The 23,163-nt window shown below is 43.7% G+C and overlaps 1 protein-coding gene across 2 annotated transcripts; it reads left to right on the top strand.

Moving 5' to 3' along the window:
* The first annotated feature begins 417 nt into the window (after positions 1 to 417).
* Positions 418 to 18,133, top strand: AP3M2 (adaptor related protein complex 3 subunit mu 2). Of its 2 annotated transcripts, none has more exons than XM_060136545.1 (9): positions 418 to 463; positions 1,921 to 2,258; positions 5,995 to 6,166; positions 9,337 to 9,474; positions 14,150 to 14,235; positions 14,493 to 14,626; positions 15,960 to 16,167; positions 16,387 to 16,531; positions 17,689 to 18,133. In XM_060136545.1, exons 2-9 carry the CDS (start codon positions 1,986 to 1,988, stop codon positions 17,787 to 17,789), a joined length of 1,257 nt encoding a protein of 418 aa, XP_059992528.1. In that variant the 5' UTR covers positions 418 to 463; positions 1,921 to 1,985; the 3' UTR covers positions 17,790 to 18,133. The 2 variants fall into 2 exon arrangements, with proteins under 2 accessions (XP_059992528.1, XP_059992529.1); XM_060136546.1 differs by lacking the exon at positions 418 to 463 and adding an exon at positions 1,790 to 1,836.
* Positions 18,134 to 23,163: the final 5,030 nt, after the last annotated feature.

Below are 23,163 nucleotides of genomic sequence, written 5' to 3'. Positions count from 1 at the left end.
GGATTTATTATCCATGATATGCTCTTCGATAAATCGTGCCCTGTAAGTCACACTTTCTGCATTCCTTTCGAGGCGCACTCCGCGGTTACGCAGGTGGCAGGGAAGACACCCGGGCCCTTTGTGACTGGGTGGCTAGGGGCCGGGCGGTCCGCCAACTGTTCATGACAGCCAATCAGGGCTCAGAGTCCCAGAGCTGCACCAATCAGAGATTACCGGAGCCTGAACAAGGGCCAATTGGGGGCTCCAGAACAGGGTGAGAGGCGGATCGCGATCAATCAGAGGGGAGCAATGGATCGCCGATGCCCAATGAGCGGCCTTCAGACCTCCGTCGCGGGCGGTGCTGGCGAGAGTCCCGCTGGCCGGCCAATCAGCGGGCGAGCGGCAGCCGGCGGGCGCGGGGGGGCCCCTGGGGGCGGGGCCTGCCCGCGCGGCCGAACGGTGGGCGCTGCGAAGAGCAAGTGGGGTAAGGAGGGCTGATGACCCGGGTCCCGGGTGGGGCTGGGCGCGCGGGGGTCTGGGCGGGGGCGCGCGGGGGTCTGAGCGGGGGCACGCGGGGCAGGGGCGGGGCCACGGGGTGCCGCCTGACCGACCCTCCGAGCTGCGTGATGCAGCAGGGAGAGGTGAGGGGCTGAGTCCCGGTCTAGGGAGGTGGCCTACTCCGGCCGGAGGGCTGGGGGAGGAGGGGACACTGTTGTCATGGCGACGCAGGTGCGCAGACGTGCGACCCTTTTCAGCCCCGGATCGTGCGCACACCTTAATCCGCCCGCGTCTACCTCGCCCCAAGCTGCCTCCATCCTCCCTGCGACCAGCGCAGAAATAACCCTCGTTGGCAGCCGACTCTGCGCCGCCACAGCGTGGCTCCCCGGCCCCTCTCCCTCCCGCAGCCTCGTCGCCGGCAGAGGGATTAAGCTCACCCTGAGGCACTTGGTACAACAGGCCTTCGCGATTTGGCCACCTGGACCAGTTAGCGGAGTGGCCACAGCTGGGGTCCCGCGCGGCCGCCTCGTTTCTGGGGACTGGCACGTAGAGATGCCGCCGCCTGAGGGACCTGGGGGATCCCCCCAGAGGGATTTTTTTTAAAGGCATCCAATGTAGAGCCTTGGCATAACATGTAGTTAGAAAATGGGGTCTGACTGGATAAATCAAGATCACGACAGCTCTATTCCGTGGACCATCGCTATCCAGTAGAAATAGGCAGCGATCCACATACTGTGTAATTTTACATGTTTTAGTAAGCACATTTAAAAAATAAACCAGTTGAATTAATTTTTATATCTTTTATTTACCCAATATATCCAAAATATCAATATTAAGTATAATCCGTATTAAGTTAATATTATTAATTGACTTAATTAATTGATATTAAATTATTGGTAAGCTATCTTAAATTCTTTTTTTTTTTTTCCATAAAAAGCCTTCAAAATCTGGTGCGTGTCTTACATTCACAGCACATCTCAGTTTGGACCAGCCACATCTGAAGTACTCAGCGGCCCCATTTGTCCGATGGCTACTGTATGAGACTACACAAACATAACCATTTCTTATAGGTGTGTATTGTTGCCAAATACATGAAACTCATCAGTGTTCTTTGAAGCCCTCTTGTTACAAGGAGGCAACAAAAAACATGAGGCAGGGGCTTTTCTTCTCAAGGAGCTGCCAGTCCAGTTGAGAAAATAGACACTCAAAAATTAAGTGGAATTTTAAGTGGATATGATTCAGGCAGTAGTAAAGATGACAGTATATGATTAGCTGATAATCATAATTACCCTTAGGAATTCTAGGGAGTGATACTTCGGGCTCCTGCAATAGTGGAAGACTTGAGTCTCATCTTGGAAGGTGGGTAAGAAGGCTTGGGCTGCTGCAAGGATGGGGAGGGGGTTTTGGTTGACTGCAACTGATCAGAGCTTCTCTTGTTTTTAGAGTTGAGCGTTTGCAGAGGCTGTCGGACGGAAAAAGACTTTCCTCTCTCACTGACAGCCTCCACCATGATTCACAGCCTTTTCTTGATCAACTCCTCTGGAGATATTTTCCTGGAGAAACACTGGAAGAGTGTGGTCAGTCGTTCTGTTTGCGATTACTTTTTCGAGGCACAAGAGCGAGCAACTGAGGCTGAAAATGTTCCTCCAGTTATCTCCACCCCTCACCACTATCTCCTAAGTGTTTACCGTCACAAGATCTTTTTTGTGGCTGTGATCCAGACGGAGGTGCCACCTCTGTTTGTCATTGAGTTCCTTCACCGAGTAGTGGACACATTTCAGGTGCGTGAATGTGAGGAAGTTCATCCATGTACCTTACAAAGTGTCTTTATAGTTCTGCTTCCATTGTTTTCAGCCTCCGTGAAGGAACTTAAAAAAGAAATTAAAACTCTGACTTTGCTCACTTCCTCTCCCATCTGGTAAGATGCTTTTTTCTATTTATTGAACGGGGTGCACCTAGAATGACAGGTTGTATACTTTTGAACCCGTTGCCTGGGAAAGCCACCCTACTTGGTATGATGGTATACAGTCGTTTCATTTCTAGAGAATGGAATTATCCTACATTTTGTTCACAAAGCTGATGAGTTTCGATTTTTTATTTATGGTAGACTTGATGTTAACCATCGTTAACGACATTGCTTTGAGTTGCATCAAAAAGTGATTCACTCACCCTGGCAGGGGTAACTTGGGAACCCATCCTTCAGCTTGAATTTGGGGTGCTCGTCCACAGCATATGAGTACCAGTGACGGGCTGTTTTTTGCAAACTTAACATTGGAAAATCTTCTGTACCTGTAAAAACTTAAGTGACACATTTTCCAAGAGACAGTTTTCATTTCGAGTTTTTCCTTCAGGAATAGATTTGGAGATCTTGGGGCGTGGGAAGGTATGTCATACCAGGATGTCAACACCCTTTATGGCACGGGATTCTAGGCTGCCCAGACTCTGGATTCAGACATTTTCTCCCTAAAAGGATTGCTCAACTTCTAACGGTTGTGGTTGTTTGCATAACTCAACGATCCATGAGAATCAAGGGCCCTTTGCGTTAACTTCTTTGTCATGTGAGGCCTGGAACTGGTCATATGAATATAGAAATTGTGGGATTGGAGAAGAAGAGAACAAGGACCCAGACATTACGATAAAAATTAAAAAGCAAGTCAAAGAGTCCTTTCATTTACCCTCAGATATAGATCACATGTTTAGAACAGTTTCATTCCCCAAAGAATATACGTACATTTATATTTTTTCCCCAAATTCTTTTCTGGTAGTTCTGTTCTGGGATCCCAGTGGCATACTTGTTCCATCACACAGTGAAATCCTGAGAATGATAAACCCCAGTATATGGAAGAACTAGAATAGCCCAGCAGTATTGATCTTCAGCCGCTGGAGCTGGGCCTTGTTAGGATTTCCACAGGGATGCTTTACGCCGTTAACAGTCTGCTCCCTATCTCCGTAGTGATACGATGTAACTTATTACAAGGCAGGAAGTGAGAAATGTTGTTTAATCTAGTTGAAACCACAGAGGAATTGGGGAAAACCTCAAAGTGGCTACTTTGGAAGGCTGGGACTTTAGAGCTTGCCATTTTGGAAGCATTTGTTAAAAGTAAATGGCCGCATCCTGATTTTAATGTCTTATCTGATGTGTGTTCTCTGGCTGCGCTCTTCCTCTCATAGCGGAAGGAGCTCCCGCTATGCAAGTGACACACTTTGCTGTGGCGCTGTGCCGTCCTCACCAGTCTGCTTCCAGCTGATGATTGAGAAAATCACATTCTGCCTGACTAGAAAATCGAGGGAGGTGTTTTTTAAAGTTTATTTTATTGAAGTATAGTTGTTTTACAATGTTGTAATTTATGCTGTACTGCAAAGTGATTTGGTCATATATATATATATATATATATATATATATATATACACACATTTTTTCTTATTCTTGTCCATTATGTTTTATCACAGGATAGTGAATATAGTTCCCTGTGTTATACAGTAGGACCTTGTGGTCCATCTATTCTCTATATAAGAGTTTGCATCTGCTAACCCCAAACTCCCAGTCCATCCCTCCCCCACTTTCCCTCCCCCTTGTCAAGCACAAGTCCGTTCTCTATGTCTGTGAGTCTGTTTCTGTTTCATAGGTAAGTTCCTTTGTGTCATATTTTAGATTCCACATGTAAGTGATATCATATGGTATTTGTCTTTCTCAGTCTGACTTACATCACTTAGTACAATGATCTCTAGGTCCATCCGTGTTGCTCCAAATGGCATTATTTCATTCTTTTTTATGGCCGAGTAGTATTCCATTGTATGTATATATACCACATCTTCTTTATCCATTTATACATCAATGGACACTTAGGTTGTTGCATGTCTTGGCTGTTGTGAATAGTGCTGCTATGAACATAGGAGTGCATTTACCTTTTTGAATTATAGTTTTGTCTGGACATATGCCCAGGAGGGGATTGCTGGACCATATGGTAGCTCTATTTTTAGTTTTTTAAGGCCCCTCCATACTGTTCCATAGTGGCTGCAGCAGTTTACATTCCCACCGACAGTGTAGGAGGGCTCCCTTTTCTTGAGTGAGGTGTCTTATTTATTTTTCAAAATAAAATCATTCTTGAGAAGGAAATGTATAACTTTTACCCCCCTTCAATCCTCATTTTTTTAAAGAAGAAATCTTTTTGTTTTAGAAACACATTCCTGACTCCTAAGTGGTCTTGGATATTGGAATGTCTCTGATAGTTGATGTCACCTGATGTAATTTAGGTCATATCTGGAGTCTGTGTTCCGTTTTGGATGTCATAATTTGAGGAGACTGTTGGAAAACTAGAGCAAATTCAAAAGAAATGGCAAGACAGTGAAAGAATCTAGAAACCTTACTGTAGCACGAACAGTGGGAGGACCAAACAGGGAGTTTGGCCCTGTGAAGAAAAATGCAAGTCAAAGCTTCTCCTGGTCTTCAGATCACTAGATCACCGTGGGGCTGTTCTGTAAGGCAGACCTAGGAAGCAAATTTCAGTTTAGCAAAAGAAGGAACTTCCTAACAGTCAGTGCCGCCCGTGAATAAAATGGGCTTTCTCAAAAGGGCTGAATTTCCCTCAGTGGATGAATCCCTAGAGGGCTGTCTGAGAGGCCCAGCAGCAGATGTGCTGGCGTTGCCAGGAGGGGCCCGCCAAGAGGCTACAGCATGTCTCTCTGCATCATTTCATTGCCGCGCACCACGGATTACATGGTGCTTTGTAGTTTACAAAGCATGTTCATACATATTCTCAGTTCATCCATCAGGCTGAGTTTTTACAACCCTGTGCAGCCCATGGTATTATCCTGACTATACTATGAGAGAAATCAAGACCCAAATTAGTCAGCAGGACTTAATCTAGTAGGTGACAATTAAGATTATTACCCAGGCCTTCTGATTTGGAATCCAGTGCTTTTTCCACAACCCAGACAATTTAGTATCTAAGTTTAACCTTTGTTAATAAAAGGACAAAGTGTTACTAGAATCCTAGCATCTTAGAGTAAGGGGATCCAAAGAGATTTTCAGGTGTGCTAGCTCACCCCCTCATTTCATTTTGTTTCTCTCCCAATTCTTATTTGCTGCATGAATGTTAAGGAATAGCACAACAGTAAGGGTTAAAAAGATTTTCAGGTCTAATGTATGTCATATTAGGTATTATCACTTTGCATAGTTCTTTCAAATTCATAAACACATGTAATAGTCTAGATTCAGTTTTGTATTCTTCATATTTTATTAGTTGAAGAAACTAACCCAAAGAGATTAAATGACTTACTCTAGTTTGAAAGAAGTTATTAATGACACTTGTAGTACAATGCAGTCCGGTGTTCTTTCCACCAAACTGGGCCTGCCTAAGAGAACCATGGTTATGCTTCATTCACTTATTTTAGAAGATCCCAGAAACACAGAGTAAACACGTGTGGACAGGACTCGGTCCTTGCTCTCTGGGAACATTCCTTCACTCATCACAGTCTCTGAGTGACAAATGTATACACGTATTGTATTTTCATCAGGATTATTTTGGAGTCTGTTCAGAGCCTGTGATAAAAGACAATGTGGTTGTGGTTTATGAGGTATTGGAAGAGATGCTTGACAACGGGTTTCCATTGGCTACCGAGTCGAACATCCTCAAAGAACTGATAAAGCCGCCCACTATCCTTCGAACCGTTGTCAACACCATCACAGGTACGAGGGGGGCCCAGGGAAGGCTGCCACCCTCCTGGGTGTGGCTTAGCCTGCTGTTGTGCATTGTTTTGAGTGCTTGTCTTTGGGCATCGCAAACATCCAGGTGCTTTAATTTTATTCTTTATAATCTTTGAATATAACATGAAATATATTTTTGTTATATAGAAAATTGTAAAGTCACCAAAAATGATGTAGATTAATATTTATCATAATGGGAACATGTTCACAAAACAATGACGAAAAGTTAAGTTTAAAAATATACAACAGGGCTTCCCTGGTGGCGCAGTGGTTGAGAGTCCGCCTGCCGATGCAGGGGACACGGGTTCGTGCCCCGGTCCGGGAAGATCCCACCTGCTGCGGCGTGGCTGGGCCCGTGAGCCATGGCCACTGAGCCTGCGCGTCCGGAGCCTGTGCTCCACAACGGGAGATGCCACAACAGTGAGAGGCCAGCGTACCGCAAAAAAAAAAAAAAGAAAAGAAAAAAGAAGGTGTGTGTGTCTTAAGGACTTTAATGCATTGTGCCACATAGCCCCCCAGAGAAGTTACGTCAGTTTATACTTTCAGTAGCAATTATGCAACCTGGCCAACTCTATTATTATCGTTATTAATTATTTTACAACTTTGGCAATTGGATAGTTTAGTGATATCTTGTTACTTCCAAACTTGTTTTTTATTACTAAGGAAGTTAAAACCTGTTCAAGTGTTCACTGACTGTTTTTCCTCTATTGTGATTTACTTTTTTATGTCCTTTGCCTGTTTTTTTTTTTGGTTATTGTTGAAATGTTTTTCTTTTTTCCTACTAATTGAAAAGTATTCCTTTCATTTAAGGATATTAAACTATCATATATACTCTAAATACACACGCTAGTTTGCAGGAGTCTGTGTGTATTTTGAATGCTCTGTTGTAGATGTTTTCTCACATCCTGCCCCTGGTCATTTAACATTGTTCAAGGTGGTGTTTGTTTAGCCACCTTTAAAGTTTTTTGATGTAGTCAAAATAATCATTCTGCTTCATTAAGGTTTTACATTTTGGGTCTTGCTTAATATATAAACAAGAGTTTTCATGGAATTTGACAAACTGAATGAAAAATACATTTAAAAAAGTAATTACAGAGGGGTTGGAAGAATTTGCCCTGTCAAATATCAAGACATATTTAAGTTCACTTGGTACATTAGACAAAGCTCATAGAATAGATATACTTTAAGAGCCAAGAGAGTTTGGGGGAAAAATATTTTTTTAAAAAGAGCAAGAGAAAAAATGTGTCCTATCAGAATCAAGATATATTATGAAGTTTTGGTAATTTTTAAAATATAGTATTAGCCCATTAATAGACAAATAGACGATTGGGATAAAATAGAAAGTCCAGAAACAGATCCTTTTATAGGAATTTGGTATAGATAAATGTGCTCATATATCAAATCCATGGACTGCGGGCCAGTTGTTAAATATATTGTATCAGGGCAGTCAGCTTTGATACAGAAAAGAAATGAAGTTCCCCTACTCACTGTATACACAAAATAAATTTTAGCTGGATCAAGAGTTAAACACAAAGAAACTTTATAATTGTTAGAAGGAAATATTGGCAAATGTCTTCTTGATCTCAAAGAAGGGAAAGTCTTTCTTTTAAAAAAATACAATTTTCTTCTTGTTCTTTTATGGTTTTATTTTTAGATTTAATTCTTTAATCCATTTGGAAATTGTCTCAGTAAAGTAAGGCTCTGTGGTTTTTTCTCCAAAACTGTCAGTTTCCCTAGCACTATTTATTGAATACTTTACCCCTTTTCCTCATTTTTTTTTAAGTATGCATGCATCCATTTTATTTATTTATTTTTATTTTATTTATTTACTTCTGGCTGTGTTGGGTCTTTGTTGCTGCGCGCAGGCTTTCTCTAGCTGTGGCGAGCAGGGGCTGCTCTTCGTTGCGGTGCATGAGCTTCTCACTGTGGTGGCTTCTCTTGTTCCGGAGCACAGGCTCTAGGCGTGCGTGCTTCAGTAGCTGTGGCGTGTGGGCTCAGTAGTTGTGGCTTGAGGGCTCTAGAGAGCAGACTCAGTAGTTGTGGTTCACAGGCTTAGTTGCTCCGTGGCATGTGGGATCTTCCTGGACCAGGGCTGGAACCCGTGTCCCCTGCATTGGCAGGTGGATTCTTAACCACTGTGCCACCAGGGAAGCCCTCCTTGTTTTAAAATGATATTTTTATCTTGCACTAAGTCATTATTGGATTTTTGGTCTGTTTTTAGGCTTTCCTGCCTTATAACCATACTGCTTTAATTATTATAGCTTGTTGATATGTTTTAATACATAGTGCCTCTTTTTAAGAAAACAAATTGTCAGGTTTTTCAATATTCTGGGCTCATTTAAAACTTTAAAAGCTTTGTTAGTGACTGAATCACTTATAAATACTGTGAAGTCATTTTCCTGAATCTCACTTAAATCTAGAAAAGATATCTGAAAACCAGCTATCTTAGTTGAAATGTTTTGTAAAGCTGCTGACTATATGTGTGTTTAATGTTTCCTTCTTTATATTAAAAAAGATCCAGGTTACATTAGAAGAAAATAGATTTTAAATTAGTTCTATTTCAGAATTTCAGTATAGAACCTTTGAATTAAAAAAAAAATTTGATACCTGTGGGGAAAAAAACAAATCAAGGAATCAACTTACAATTCTTACAGACAGGGAACGATCTGATTTATATTCTTTTCCTGAGTTCCAGTATTGGTATAAGAGAGATTATGTTTATGTATACATTTTAATACCTGGCATAAATGTATCTAAAAACCTGCTTCAAACTAGAATACTGTTTTTACCCATGAAAATTTTATATCAGTATGTAGATTACCATCCCTACCGAAAGCCAATGCATTATTTAAGCTGCATGTATTGTGCAATTTGAGAGACCAAGTTCAGGTTACTTTCAAAACCAAAATATGATATCTGTTTCTCAGGTAACTTGTTAACCTTTATTCTGCTTGAGGAGGCAGACCAGCTGGTGACAAGTTTTTAAAATAGATTAGGTTACCAAGATAGAAGTTGGGAAAGCTATAATCTTTTTCTTGGAAAAATTCTTCAATTAAGTGCATGGATAGCGGATGTATAGAAACTTTTGGGGAAGTGTTCTCTGGTTGTTGGATAATTGGTTACATCTAATTATCAAATATTCATTGTCTCAGGAAGCACCAATGTGGGTGACCAGCTTCCCACTGGGCAGCTGTCCGTGGTGCCTTGGCGACGGACTGGGGTGAAATACACCAACAATGAGGCCTATTTTGATGTGATTGAAGAGATTGATGCCATCATTGATAAATCAGGTAAGTGCTTTCAGCCTGTTCACAGAACTATGAAAATAGAAAGAGGCCCCTTTTAGATAGTGCTAGCTAGTACCAGAATTACCCCCTATTCAAGGTCATTCATTTTAACTTAGTGGCTACTTTGTGTCAAGCATTGTGTATTAGGACTGGACTGAAGTGTTATGATGTAGATGACATGATCATACATGTAGAAACTTCTAAAGACTCCAACCAAACACTTTTAGAACTAATAAATTCAGTAAAGTTGCAGGATACGAAATCAACATGCAAAAATCAGTGGTGTTTCTATACACAAACAATGAACTATCAAAAAAGGGAACTAAGGAAACAATCCCACTTACGATAACAACAAAAAGAATAAAATACTTAGGAATAAACTTAACCGAAGAGACTTATACACTGAAAATTACAAAGCACTGATCAAGGAAATTGAAGAAGAGCAGATAAATGGAAAGGCATGCTTTGTTCATGGATTGGAAGAATTAATATTGTTAAAATGTTCGTAATACACAAAGCAGTCTATCCCCATCAAAATCCCAAATGCTATCCACATAAATATCTCAATGGCATTCTTTATAGAAATAGAAAAAACAATCCTAAAATTCATATGGAGCCACGAAAGACCTCAAATAGCCAAAGCAGTCTTGAGCAAGAACAAAGCTGGGAGCTTCACAATTCTATATTTCAAAATATATTACAGAACTACAGAAATCAAAATGTATGGTAGTGTCGTAAAAACAGACACGTATCCCAGTGAAACAGCATAGAAAGCTCAGCAATAAATCCATGTGTTTACAGCCAGCTGGACTTCAACAAGAGTGCCAAGAACATGCAATGGGGAAAGGCTAGTCTCTGCAGTAAGTGGTGTTGGGAAAACTGGATATTCACATGTAGAAGAATAAAATTACCCTTATCTCACACCACATACAAAATGGATACAAGACCTAAACATAAGATCTGGAACCATAAAACTACTAGCAGAAAACATAGGGAAGAAGCTTCTTCACACTGGTCTGGGCAGTGATTTTTTGGATATGACACTAAAAGCAAAGGCAACAAAAGGAAAAATAGATGGGATTGCATCAAGCTAAAATGCTTCTGTACAACAAAGGAGCCAATCAACAGAGTGGAAAAGACAACCTACAAATGAGAGAAAATATCTGAAAACCATGTATCTGATAAGGGGTTAATATCCAGAATACACGAGGAACTCATACAATTTAATAGCAAAAAAACCCAGATAATCTGACAAAAAAGTGGGCGCAAAGGATCTGAAGAGACATATTTCAAAAAAAGACATACAAATGACCAACAGGCATATGGAAAGGTGTTCAGTGTCACCAGCCATCAGGGAAAAGCAAGTCAAAACCACAGTGAGATACCACCTCACACCTCACATCGAAAAGACAAAAGATGACACGTGTTGACAATGATGTGGAGAAAAGGGAACCCTGTACACTGCTGGGGGGGCATGTAAGTTGGTGCAGCCACTATGGAAACAGTATGGAGGTGCCTCAAAAAATTAAAACTCCCTTATGATCCAGCAATCCCACTTCTGGGTATAGATCCAAAGGAAGTGAAATTAGTGTCTCAAAGAGATAATCTGCACCCCCTTGTTCATTGCAGCGTTATTCACAATAGGCAAGATATGGAAACAAGCTAAGTGTCCGTTGATGGATGAATGGATAAAGATGTGAGATAGACTCACACGCAGGAATATTATTCAGCCATAAAATGAAGGAAATCCTGCCATTTGTGACAACATGGATGAACCTGGAGGACATGATGCTAAGTGAAATAAGCCAGACACAGAAAGGCAAATATCGCGTGATCTCACTTATATGTGGAATCTGCAATAGTCAACCTCATGGAAGCAGAGAGTAGAAGGGTGGTTACCAAGGACTTGGGGGAGAGGGAAGTGGGGAGATGTGGGTGAAAGGGTACAAAGTTTCACTTACACAAGATGAAAAAGTTCTGGAGATTTAATATATGGCACAGTGACTACAGTTGCGTACTTTTTTTTTTTTCCCGGTGTTATTGAGGTGTAATTGACAAAACTGTAAGATACTTAGCATGTATATTATGGTGATTTGATATACATATACACTGAAAGGATTTCCCTCGTCACCTCACATGTGTATCCTCTACTTGAAATTTGCTAAGAGTGCAGGGCTTAAGGGCCCTCACCACCAAGAAAACCCAACTGTGTGAGTTGATAGATATGTTAATGAGCTTCATTGTGGTGATCACTTCACAGGGTATATGTGTATCAAAACATCAAGTCGTACACCTTAAGTAGATACACTTTTTATTTGTTGATTATACCTCAACAAAGCTGAAAGAAAAGCAATAAGAAAAACATGATGCAGACCAGTGCTGAGCTTACACTTTCACTGGTTTTATCCTCTCGAGTGAAAAAGAAAGGTAACAACCTGATCTCCTGTTGATCAGATTTCCTTTTGGAAGTATTTGACTCTCAGTTCTCATGGCAGAACTAACATTGTAATCACTAAAATTCAGAGAACCTTCTTTTCTATCCATTGGGATAGGTTAATGTGACTACAAGTCCTTGGAGCTTAGAAATTTAGAGAAAGTTCTCTTCACATGAGTGAACTCAGTCATCCAGAAAGTGTTTACGGAGAACCAGTGGTGCTGTACCTGAGTGCCAGATCATGGGCATGTGGTGGTGACTAAGACAGGGTCTATGGCTGCAGGAAGCTTCCTGAAAGTCTAGCAAGGGAGAGAGAGGGAAAAAGATGGAGCATAAGAGACGTCCCCTCCCACCCAGGGCAAATTGTAAAGCTAACTAACGCTTTGTCAGGGGAATGAGTAGGAGTTAGTAAGACCTACGTGGATTTGGGAGCAAAGCAGTGCAAACACTATAAGATGAGTAAAATATTGTTGGGAAATAAAGTAGCTCAGTGTGATTGGATTGAGAGGTGTTAAAAAAAAAAGAAAAGTAAGCGATGAGGCTTTAAAACGAAGTAGGCACAGCAGCTTTTCATATTAGCCCCAAACTGGAAAGGACCCAAATGTCCATCAGTAATACAAAGGATAAAGACATTTCGATATGATCACACCATGGGATACTCTACAGTGAAGAAAAAGAACTGCAGGTACACCTGACAGCATGAATGAACCTCACGGTATTGAGCAGCAGAGTCAGATGCCTAAGATCACATACATTTATATGACGTTTGAAAACATGTGCAACTTAATCTAAGGTGATAAAAGTCAGAATTTTAGGGACTCAGGTGAACTGGGATGGACAACAGGAGTGTGCTGGGTTGCCGGTGAGGGTCCGCATCTTGACGCGGGTGGTATCTGTGTAGGTGTGAACATATTTAAAAATTCATTGGGCTGGACATTTAAGATGTTTGCGTTTTACTCCAAGTTTGATCTCAATGAAAAAGTAAAAAAAACAAACCCAAAAAGCTCTAGGTGGCCAGACGGTGAAGAATCTTGTATGCCATTTTAAGGAGGACCCTTTGGAGCAATTGAAGAGTTTTAAGCTGGGAATAATTTGACAAGGTTTGTTGTTGAGAACCGTCCAACGGGCTGCTGCGTGCAGCGTGGCACGGAGTTGGGGGGAGTCTCGGGGCAGGGAGGCGGGAGGCTGTGGTGGAGTCCAGGCCAAGGTACAGGTTCCGTGATGGTAGTGAGGATGGAGAGGAGCGGAGGAGTCACGGGAAGAGGGGCTGGAGCGCTGGTGGGATATGGATGCCAAGGGGGCGGAAGTCATCAAGGACGCATCCGTGTTTCTGGCTTAGGCAACAGGATAGATGGTTTTATCATGAAGCTAAGGAAAAGAGAAATTGCAGATCCAGGAATGAAGATAAGGGACTCACTTTTTGACACGTGGAGTTTGAAGTGCCTCAGTCACATCCAAGTGGGGCAGTCCCGTTGGCAGGAGTGAGGCTGAACTGGAAAAAGGATTAGGAAATAATTGGCCATCAGTGGAAATCGAAGCCTTAGGAAGGAGGTAAAGTAACCCAAGGAGACCGTGTCAGGTTCAAGAAAAGAGAAGTTCAGAACTGTGATAAGATGTCGACATGTAAAGGATGTCCAGAGAAGGAGCAACCTGCAGAAGGCACGAGAGAGAAGAGCTAGAAAAACAGGAAATCGGAGCGGTTAGGAGAAGGGAACACTTGAAAGAAGGAAGTGGGCACAGGGCCCTGCAGCAGGGAGAGCCTGCAGGGTGAAGACCAAAAGTATCCATTCCATTTGGTGGCAGAGCTCCTTGGTGCCCTTAGGGAGAGCAGTTTCTGATATGAATTCAGTGTTCTGAGCCATTGGTTAAGATAGCGGTGCTCTGTTGGATTCTGCCACTAGATTGAAAATTCCTTTAGGCTAGTAACTGTCTCACCAATCTTTTTTCCCCACTGCTTCATTAGTGTCTTGCGCTTGTTATGCAGTCGATAAAGGTTTAGAAGGAGGACAGATGGACTGGGTAGATGAGCTGGATGGATGGATGGATGGATGGATGGATGGATGGATGGATGGATGGATGGTTGGACAGAAGGAAGGAAGAAAGAATGGGGGAGGGGAGGAAGAAGGAAGGAAGGAAATAGGATGGGAGAAAAAAGAGAAGGTTAAAGAAGGAGGGAGGGAGGAGGGATGTTAGTTGGGAGGGACAGAGAGGGTTTTACCTTCTTTCCATCTTGTTCTGTCTCAGGGTCCACAGTCACTGCTGAGATCCAGGGCGTTATTGATGCCTGCGTCAAGCTGACCGGAATGCCCGACCTTACGCTTTCCTTCATGGTAAAATCCTGGGCCAGAGATTTAGTTTTTGGGAAATTAGATGCTTCTGGAATGACAGAGTGGGGGGAAGGGGATGGAACCAGAAGAAGTGATCAAGGACAACCACAAAGCTCATGTTGGGCTTGAATTTTCTAAAAGTAACGACAGAGTCTGTGTGTGTGTGTTTCAGTGAGAACAGCATCTGAGTTACTTTCCCGAAAGAAGCACGGTGTTTAATTCCTGCTTGTTGCTTTCCCTTTCCCTTGCCTGTCACCCAGAATCCCAGGCTGCTGGATGATGTCAGCTTCCACCCCTGCGTCCGCTTCAAGCGCTGGGAGTCCGAGCGCATCCTCTCCTTCATCCCTCCCGACGGCAACTTCCGCCTGCTCTCGTACCATGTCAGTGCACAGAAGTAAGCAGCCATCGAACCAAAGGGTGGAGTGTGCGTGTGCGTGCGTGTGCGTGCATGTGTATGTGTGTTTGGAAACAGTATCCATGGTGATGAAGAACTCAGGCTCTGGAGTTACCTGGGCTCCAGGTAACTAATTGGGTAACCTCAGGTGAGTTGCTTATCCTTTCCGTGTCTGTTTTCTTACCTGAGAAAGTTGAAGTAATAAAAGTAGTAAGTAAGTTGAAAATAATAAAAGTACCTTGTTATGTGGGTTAAATAAGGGACTCTAAACAGTGCTTCACACAAAGTAAGTGCTCGTTAGGTTTACTGCTGTAAGTTTTATTGTCGTTATTATATGCCTAAACGGGAACTTTTTCTTTTCTCAGATTGGAATCTGAGAACACCTGTATTCAATCCCCTCCACTCAAAAAAGCCATGAATGGTGCTATGAAAAAACATAAAATTCAGTGATTTTTTGGTCTTGCACATTCTGTTTACTATGGAGTCTGAGGGTTTTAGGGGAAGGTGTATAGTAGAAGATATGCAGACTGAAGAGAGCTGTGGGACCTCACAGCCACTGAAGCCTTCCTGTGGGATTCGGAATAAATAATGTAGGGAAATGTCTGAGCGCCTGAGGGCAGAGGCTCTGGAATCAGACTGCCCACGCTTAAGCCCCACCCGTAGTACTTATGATATATGACCATGGCAAGTTAGTTAACCTCAGTTACGTATGAGGATGTCAGTATTCATGACATCAGGACAGAGGCAGTGCCTACTTCCTACTTACAGGGAGGATTAAATGAGCTAATTGAGAGAAAAGCTTTAGAGTGGCGCTGGCCACAGGAAGTGCTCCACAGATGCTAAGGATAGTTACAACTTTAGTATCATCCCGTAGCTTCTGTGTTTCCTCTTCTGTCAGATGACAACCCTACCCCTTAGGGTTTTTTAAGGATCAAAGTCAGGTCAAAGCACTCTCTAGAAATTGGAAAAGCTCCGTGACGTATGAATATTACCCTCCCAAGTACAAATAATTATTGGTCACACGTCACAAAGTAAAACACGGAAACGTGGTTTTTGTTTGCCACGCCTTTTTCTCATAGTCTGCGAGGTCTGCTCTGTGGTTTTGTTGATATCATTCAAAGAGTCATTAGAAGAATTAGTTTACTTACTAGTCAGCATCTTAGCTTTACAAAAAGAAAATAATTAAAGATGTCTAGAGGGTTTTTCTGTGCTTACTTTGTAAGATAAGGAAGCAGGTGAGGGAGGAAAGGCTGCCAGCGGGGCAAAAAAAGGGAAGTGTGGCCCTTTTTCCGGTACATTAATGATATGGGCTTTTTGTCTCTCTCTTTTCCAGCCTGGTGGCGATTCCAGTTTATGTCAAACATAACATCAGCTTCCGGGACAGTAGTTCTCTTGGCCGCTTTGAAATAACGGTGGGCCCTAAGCAGACTATGGGGAAGAGCATCGAGGGGGTGACGGTCAGCAGCCAGATGCCCAGAGGCGTCCTGAGCATGAACCTCATGCCGTCTCAGGGCACGCACACGTTTGACCCGGTCACCAAGGTAGGAGAATAAGCGGGAGGCTGAGCTGCCGTTGTTATAAATAGAGGAACTCTGCAGGAGCCCTTATATCTTGTGGAAAGGGGAGATGGAGCAAAGGGACATTGTTTAGGACACTGAGATAATTGATGGTAACAAATAGTATTCTCTGCTGGGAAACACCCTGGAGGCCGGCACCTCAGATGAAGGTTCCACTGTAACTTCTTTCCTGTTTCTTTGGAGATGCTGTCTTGGGATGTAGGAAAAATAAATCCCCAAAAGCTCCCCAGTTTGAAGGGGACCATGAGTCTTCAGGCTGGAGCTTCCAAACCCGATGAGAACCCCACGATTAACCTGCAGTTTAAGATCCAGCAGCTGGCCATTTCTGGTGAGTGACACCCAGCCCAAGGTTGTGGGGCGGGCAAGCGGCCAAGGCAGTGAGCGACATCGCAAAGCCTCCCGGCGGCTCCCTGTCTGCAGAGTTGTGTTTCGTTACCGGATACGTGATCTTCAGTCAGATCTTTCCTAGCACATTTCTGGAGAAAGTCCGTAATCCTCACCTCAAAGTTGGCTTAAGTGACATGAATAAAAGTGTCTGAGACACATGTGAGAAGGAAACAGTATCGGAGACAGAAGTGTTCTCAGGCCGAGGCTGAGTCACCCTGGGCCTGCTGATTGGGGTCCCAGGGTTTTCAGTAGGGGGATGTGTCCGCATTCTCAGCTGGTGACTGAAATAACAGTTCCCCTCCCCTCCTTTCCCCCAGTTTCAGAAGATTTCGCAGGTGCTGTTATCATTGGGAACCCTTGGGCCAATCCGAGTCATTGACTGTAGTCTATGCCCCGCAGGTAGTTTACTACGCGCCAGGCACTGGTTTAAGCTCTCTTCATCTATTTTCTTATTCAGTCCTTAGAACGACCCTTTCAGATGGATAGGAGATGACTTCAGCTTTATATGAAGTTCCTGTTCCTTTTTACCAACGGATCTTGTCTAGTTTAAGTGATTAGAATTCACTTAAATAAGCTCTTTCATCTTAAAATACTTAATAAACTTTAAAGCTCTGCACAGTATAAAATGTTCATTTCTTAGTATAGTGAGAATAGGAAGCACTCATGTATTAATTCATCACTTTTCATCATTAATTTATTCATTTAATTATACCTTTATTTGATTATGAATTTGTTAATTCTGTTATTATTATTAATTCATATGTTCAACCCCATAACTTGAGAAAAATCTGGAGCGGTCTTAATTTTCCCTTACCCTCATTTCAGCCTGCGTATAACTTTCTGCCCTTTCCACTTCAGGAATATGTCTCCGAATAGGCTAGCTTTTCATTGGGGCAGGGTTTTATTTTCAGCCTGTTATACCAAGAGTGAAGTATCTGTCGGCTGCGTTTAAGTGATATAAGTAAGGGCAGGTATTTTCCAGTTCACTGTTGCAGATTTTTCTAGCCCACGGATCTCTTTGAGTTGAAACGAACCTAAACAGTTCTGCTACCTGCTTCTTTTGAGTAATGCTTATGTCTTGTTCTTCCTTCCTTCCAGGACTCAAAGTGAATCGTCTGGATATGTATGGAGAGAAGTACAAACCCTTTAAGGGCATAAAATACATGACCAAAGCTGGCAAGTTCCAAGTTCGAACCTGAAGGGAGAGTTCTGCAAAGGGAACAGTCGTGAACACTTTTTCATTGCTTACTTGTCTAAAAGTAAAAACTGTCAGCCCTCTCCTAGCTCACTGCCCACTCTGGACCACCTGCTAGTGTTTTCCCATAGCTACAGTGCCCCGGAGCTAACGAAGGGAGGCTGGGCCGCCAGGGAGGCCTGCGCAGAACCCACACACCAGCAGCACCAAGTCAGTTCTCAAAGCAGAGGCGTGCGATGCAGGGGGAGGTACTTGATGCCGTATGTAACTACTTGTGACATGGTTACCACAGGAAAAGACCAGCGTTTGTTACTCGCTTGGCTTTAATTATCTGAAGCTAAGGAAAGACGTCTTTAGTTTTTGGTTTTTTTTTAATTTATTTATTTTATTTTTAGTTATTTTTGGCTGCGTTGGGTCTTTGTTGCTGTGCACGGGCTTTCTCTAGTTGCGGCGAGCGGGGGCTACTCTTCATTACAATGCAGGGGATTCTTACTGCACTGGCTTCTCTTGTTGTGGTGCACGAGCTCTAGGCACACGCGGGCTTCAGTAGTTGTGGCACGTGGGCTCTGTAGTTGTGGCTCGCGGGCTCTAGAGTGCAGGCTCAGTAGTTGTGGCGCACGGGCTTAGTTGCTCTGCGGCATGTGGGATCTTCCCGCACCAGCACTTGAACCCATGTCCCCTGCATTGGCAGGTGGATTCTTAACCACCGCGTCACCAGGGAAGTCCTGTTTTTGTATTTCAAGCTGGGAAGAAAGATTAGAAAGAGAGAGCAAGCTTGGAAGAGAAGGACCGTTAGCCAAGGAAGGGCCGGAGAAGGCTCTGTTCTCGGGGCAGCGTGAAGCACATGTGCACACCGCACACTGAAATGAGGAAGGTGGGAGGAGCTGTCCAACTCCACCTGCAGGGCGGCTGGGAGGAACAGAGTTGAGTGAGTTTCTTTTTGACCCTTCCGCTTTCATACAAACATAAAAATTTGTACTTCTGGAAATGCACTGGAAACTTCTTAAATTCGAGTGCACTGTTGACATGGAAACCCCAGTAGAATCAGATTTTCCCTTAAAGACTACGATGCTCTCTGACCGGTTTTCCAGTACTGACCGCTGCATGCCTCCAGCACGTGGCCTGGCATCTTCAGCGAGGATGAGCTGCCCTCTTCCAGGGGGTGTTCCCTAAAATGCCTCTTTCCCTAACCCCCCAACGGCTCCACTCACTTCACTCTACAGAATTCCTGTTCCCCGAGGAGCGCTTCAGAGAAGCCAATCCCATCACCCCTAGGGCAGCAGGTTGTGTGTCATAGTATTGGAGTGTAGATGGCCCCCTCGTGCCACCTCTGTGACCCATTGGTTCCTTGTTCATGTCTGTCAGTGCTGCCCTGGTGCTGCAGTCCGACCTTCCCGTCTGCAGCTTTTCCAGTTGTGACCCTAAGTGAGAAGGATGCTGACCACCGAGGGCACGGCCAGTCCTGGGAGCTGCCCAGTAAAGTTATTTCCTCGGAGTCTCCACTATATAATATATTCATTAACAATGTATATCGACCAGTCGGTTTTTGTTTTAAGACAAAAAAAATCTCCTGAATCGTTGAATAAAACTGATGTTGTAGGAAGATGGACCATGTTGATCCTGTGTAGCCTGGTTTAAGAAACACGGGCAACTGAAGGCAGACCTCAGGTGTTACCAGCAGGGAATTTTTACTCTAGTTTAATACGCCCATTACCCACTGAAATATTTATGGAAAAGACATGTTTTTAAAATTATACCTTTAGGAGCGATACTGCACCCTGCTTCGTGCAGGGAGAAAAATGAAGACCTTGTACTCTCCAAATCCTATGTTTTTTCTCTAAAACCCTGTTTCCAAATACTTCAGCGATTTTTTTGTTCTAGTTTTCTCTTCCTACTTCCTGGACTTGTTTTTGCTGCAGAATACTGTTGCTTTGTGGTTTTCCTCTGGGGTCAATTGTGCTGGGGACAGCCAGCACATGTGTCTCATACTCCATCACTCCAGAATTTGTCCTGGATTCCCAGGTCCCATACACACCTGCCATGGAAGGGAGACGCCTCTGCCTGTGGATTCCAGAATACCGGAGCTGCTTCTCCCGAGGGCTCTGGAGGATTTCAGTGTTTCCTCGGTCATAGGAAACAACCAATATTGGTCCCTGAATATTCTTAGGTTTATAAGTCCAGCTGTCCCTCCAGGGCAGCTCATCCTAATTTCAAGGGAAGAACTTAAGGAGAAATAAAGCACCGGGGCTGTGGAACCCACAGGCCTTTGCATGGGAGGCACCTCTGGGCTGCAGACCCCTGGCCACCCCCTTCAGCCGGTGGTGTGTTAGCATAGCGGGGCCGGGCGCCTCTGCCGAACCGCTCGGTTCCATACATGTTTAACGTGCAGAAGCATCTGCTGTGTTTAAATGTTAATAAAGTTGAGTGTTAACAGTTCTTAATGTCCTGAGGGTCATGTTACTAGGACTAGCGGTGATGCCGTGCACACACACCCCAGTGGAAGCAGGAAGAAAGAAACCAGTTCATGGGGATCTCACTGCTTCTGCACTTTCCAACCAGCAGACCTGAAGCCATATGTCATTTTGAAGGTTGTGAGAACAAAGGTCCAGAGCCATCGAATTATGTCCCGCCTAGTGTGTGAAAGACAAAACCATCCAAACTGCTGGCGTCTATTCTAGTGCTTTCCTCTTCCTCTCGATCTTCCTGGGTTGATTAGTTAGGGCGTGAAACGGGGCTCCGAGGTCCCAGGCATCCTAATTGTAGTGGAGATTTCCCGGAGTCTCCTGTGAAGTGTAGACAAGGGTCCTTCTCCTACGTCTGTCCTGATTTCCTTCTCTAGGTCCTCTCGTGGCCTGGGGGAGACTAAGACTTCTTTCTGTTTTCTAACCACAAGTGTTGTTGAGTGTTTATTACTACCCCATCCTATCTGTTTCAGTCGTTCACGTCTCTTCCTTTGGTCGGGCTGTTTCCCTAACCTTGTGGTGTGACCGGGTACATTTTATAACATTTGTACTTTCCTCTATGGCCAGTAGGTGGTGACTCAGTGCCAGCAATGACATTAATTTTTGTCATTGTTAGAATTTTTAAAAGGGAATTGAATTTGGAAAGCTTAAACTTTCCCCCAAGATCCCAAGTACTGGGGACTTTGTGGGTCTTTGGCTTTCAGAGTTAAATGTGGAACCAAAGTTTATGACACTCTTTTGACAGCCTGACTTAAGATTGGGGCTCCAGGGGGGTCGGAGTTTCAATCATTTGAGTTCCTCTAGGCCTTTACCCATTAAAACAATTTGCACAATTATCTGAGAATCATTTTTGTTCTTTGGGTCTATTAGCATCTATCTGTTTTATCAATATTAACCAGCAGGGGATAGTAAAGAAATACTACTTAATTTACCCTTATACCCATTTCGTTCCCCCGACAAGTCCCAGACAGTTTACCCTGACTTTTCTCACCCACACCGGGTAATGATGTGTTGTTCTTTGAGTGTGTTTTAGCCTCATCCACATGAATCAGTCCTGCGGGGCTGGGGCTCTGCCTGGAGCTCAGTCACTGGCCTCTACTGAGCACCTGTCTTCATGCAGCCTTTGGTTTCCAGGACTTCACTCAGAGGAATGTTGGGGCCTTTTAACTTTGCATTTTCATCAAAGGAGCCCTCACTGCTTCAGTTCATTTCATTAACCCAACTACCCAAAGAAAAGCTTGTCCTGCAAGGGGGGAGGGGGTGAAACCAGCTCAACTCTGGCCAGAGATGCTCGGGGTCTTCCTTACTGCTGTCCTCCAGCAGTGTTTTTCCGAAATGGCTAAGATGCACATCTGTGTAGGACAAAACCTGCCACATTCACAGGGGAACTTGTAAGCCAGCAGGCTAAGGTCAGGAAATCTGTGACTTACATTCCTGTGACCCACGTTTATTGAACTGGTCCAGGGACTTGAGCATTTCAGGGAAATTGGTGTTTTCCCCCCTGAACCAAGCTCTTGGGCTTTAGAGAGTCTCTTTCCTTTCTGAGTTGAAACTACTTTTCTTCTAAGAACCTCTAAGCTGAGCAGTTCTGACAGCCTCGAGAGAGAGACAACTATGACCTCGTTTGCTCCAAGGAACAGTCGGCACTTACGCAACAGCAAGAATGGCATCATATTTGTGCTTGTATCTGGGGTGTCAGTGATAACAAACACTGTCAGGCAGCAGCCAGGAGTATGGGTTGCAGCTCAAGAGTAGTTAAGAAAGTCTAAGAGAGGCAGAAAGCAGCATTACTTAAGTAACATACTTGTGTGGACTGGTCTGGGAGTGAATTCTTTCTAATGAGCAGAAAAGCAAAATGGACTGGCCCTAATACTAGCTCCTAGTCTGAACTAACAATTGGGATGTCACTGTGTCAGCAGGGTCATGCTTAGCATCTTCTTATCCCTCGTTCCTCCTTTATACTTGGGTCCAACCTAGGGAGTCTCCCTACCTAGTCTGCTCGCAGGGCTAACTTCCCCGAGCCTCGCTCGGTCCATCACTCCCCTAGCCCAAGCCTCTGTGGTTCCCTGTTGCCAACAGAAGTAAGTCCAAAGCTCGGTTTGGCATTCAAAGCGCCGTAATTAAATTCCAACCTACATTCTTCTTCATGAACTTCACTTTGGACAAACTAGCTCAGTTCCTCCCCAGACTCCCCCTGCCTTTTTTGCCCTCCAGATCTTTAGATTTTCATGCAGTGATATTCCTTGCCTCAGGAACTATATTCAATATCCTATGACAAACCACAATGGAAAAGAATATGAAAAAGAACATGTATGTATGTATAACTGAATCCCTTTGCTGTGCAGTAGAAATTAACAACATTGTAAATCAACTGTACTTCAATAAAACAGAATTTCAAAAAAATTTTTAAAATGAATGCCTTTCCCACCCTCTCCACCAGCCCAAATCTTGCCCAGTTTTTGAAAAGCCTACCTAATTCTATTTTTTCCTTAAGATTCTTTTTTTCAATTTTTCTTTTATTTTTATTTTTTGCAGTACACGGGCCTCTCAGTGTTGTGGCCTCTCCCATTGCGGAGCACAGGCTCCGGATGCACAGGCTCAGCGGCCGTGGCTCACGGGCCGAGCCGCTCCGCGGCATGTGGGATCCTCCCGGACCGGGGTACGAACCCATGTCCCCTGCATCGGCAGGTGGACTCTCAACCACTACGCCACCAAGGAAGCCTCTTTTTTTATTTTATAACAAAAAGTGAATCAGCTGTACATATACATATAATCTCCTCCCTCTTGCGTCTCAAGAATTCAAAGATTCTTGAGTCTTTCCTGCAGCTGAATTTCAGTAAAACTTTCTGTCTGCTATTTTGTGGTCCATCTCCATTCAGCCTTCTTATTTCCCTAAATCCCTATCTTCCTGTCAAA

This window comes from Lagenorhynchus albirostris, chromosome 21 (genome assembly GCF_949774975.1).
Source record: "Lagenorhynchus albirostris chromosome 21, mLagAlb1.1, whole genome shotgun sequence".
Lineage (NCBI taxonomy): Eukaryota > Metazoa > Chordata > Mammalia > Artiodactyla > Delphinidae > Lagenorhynchus > Lagenorhynchus albirostris.
Note: the sequence above shows the minus strand (reverse complement) of the source record. Positions and strands in the feature narration are given on the sequence as shown.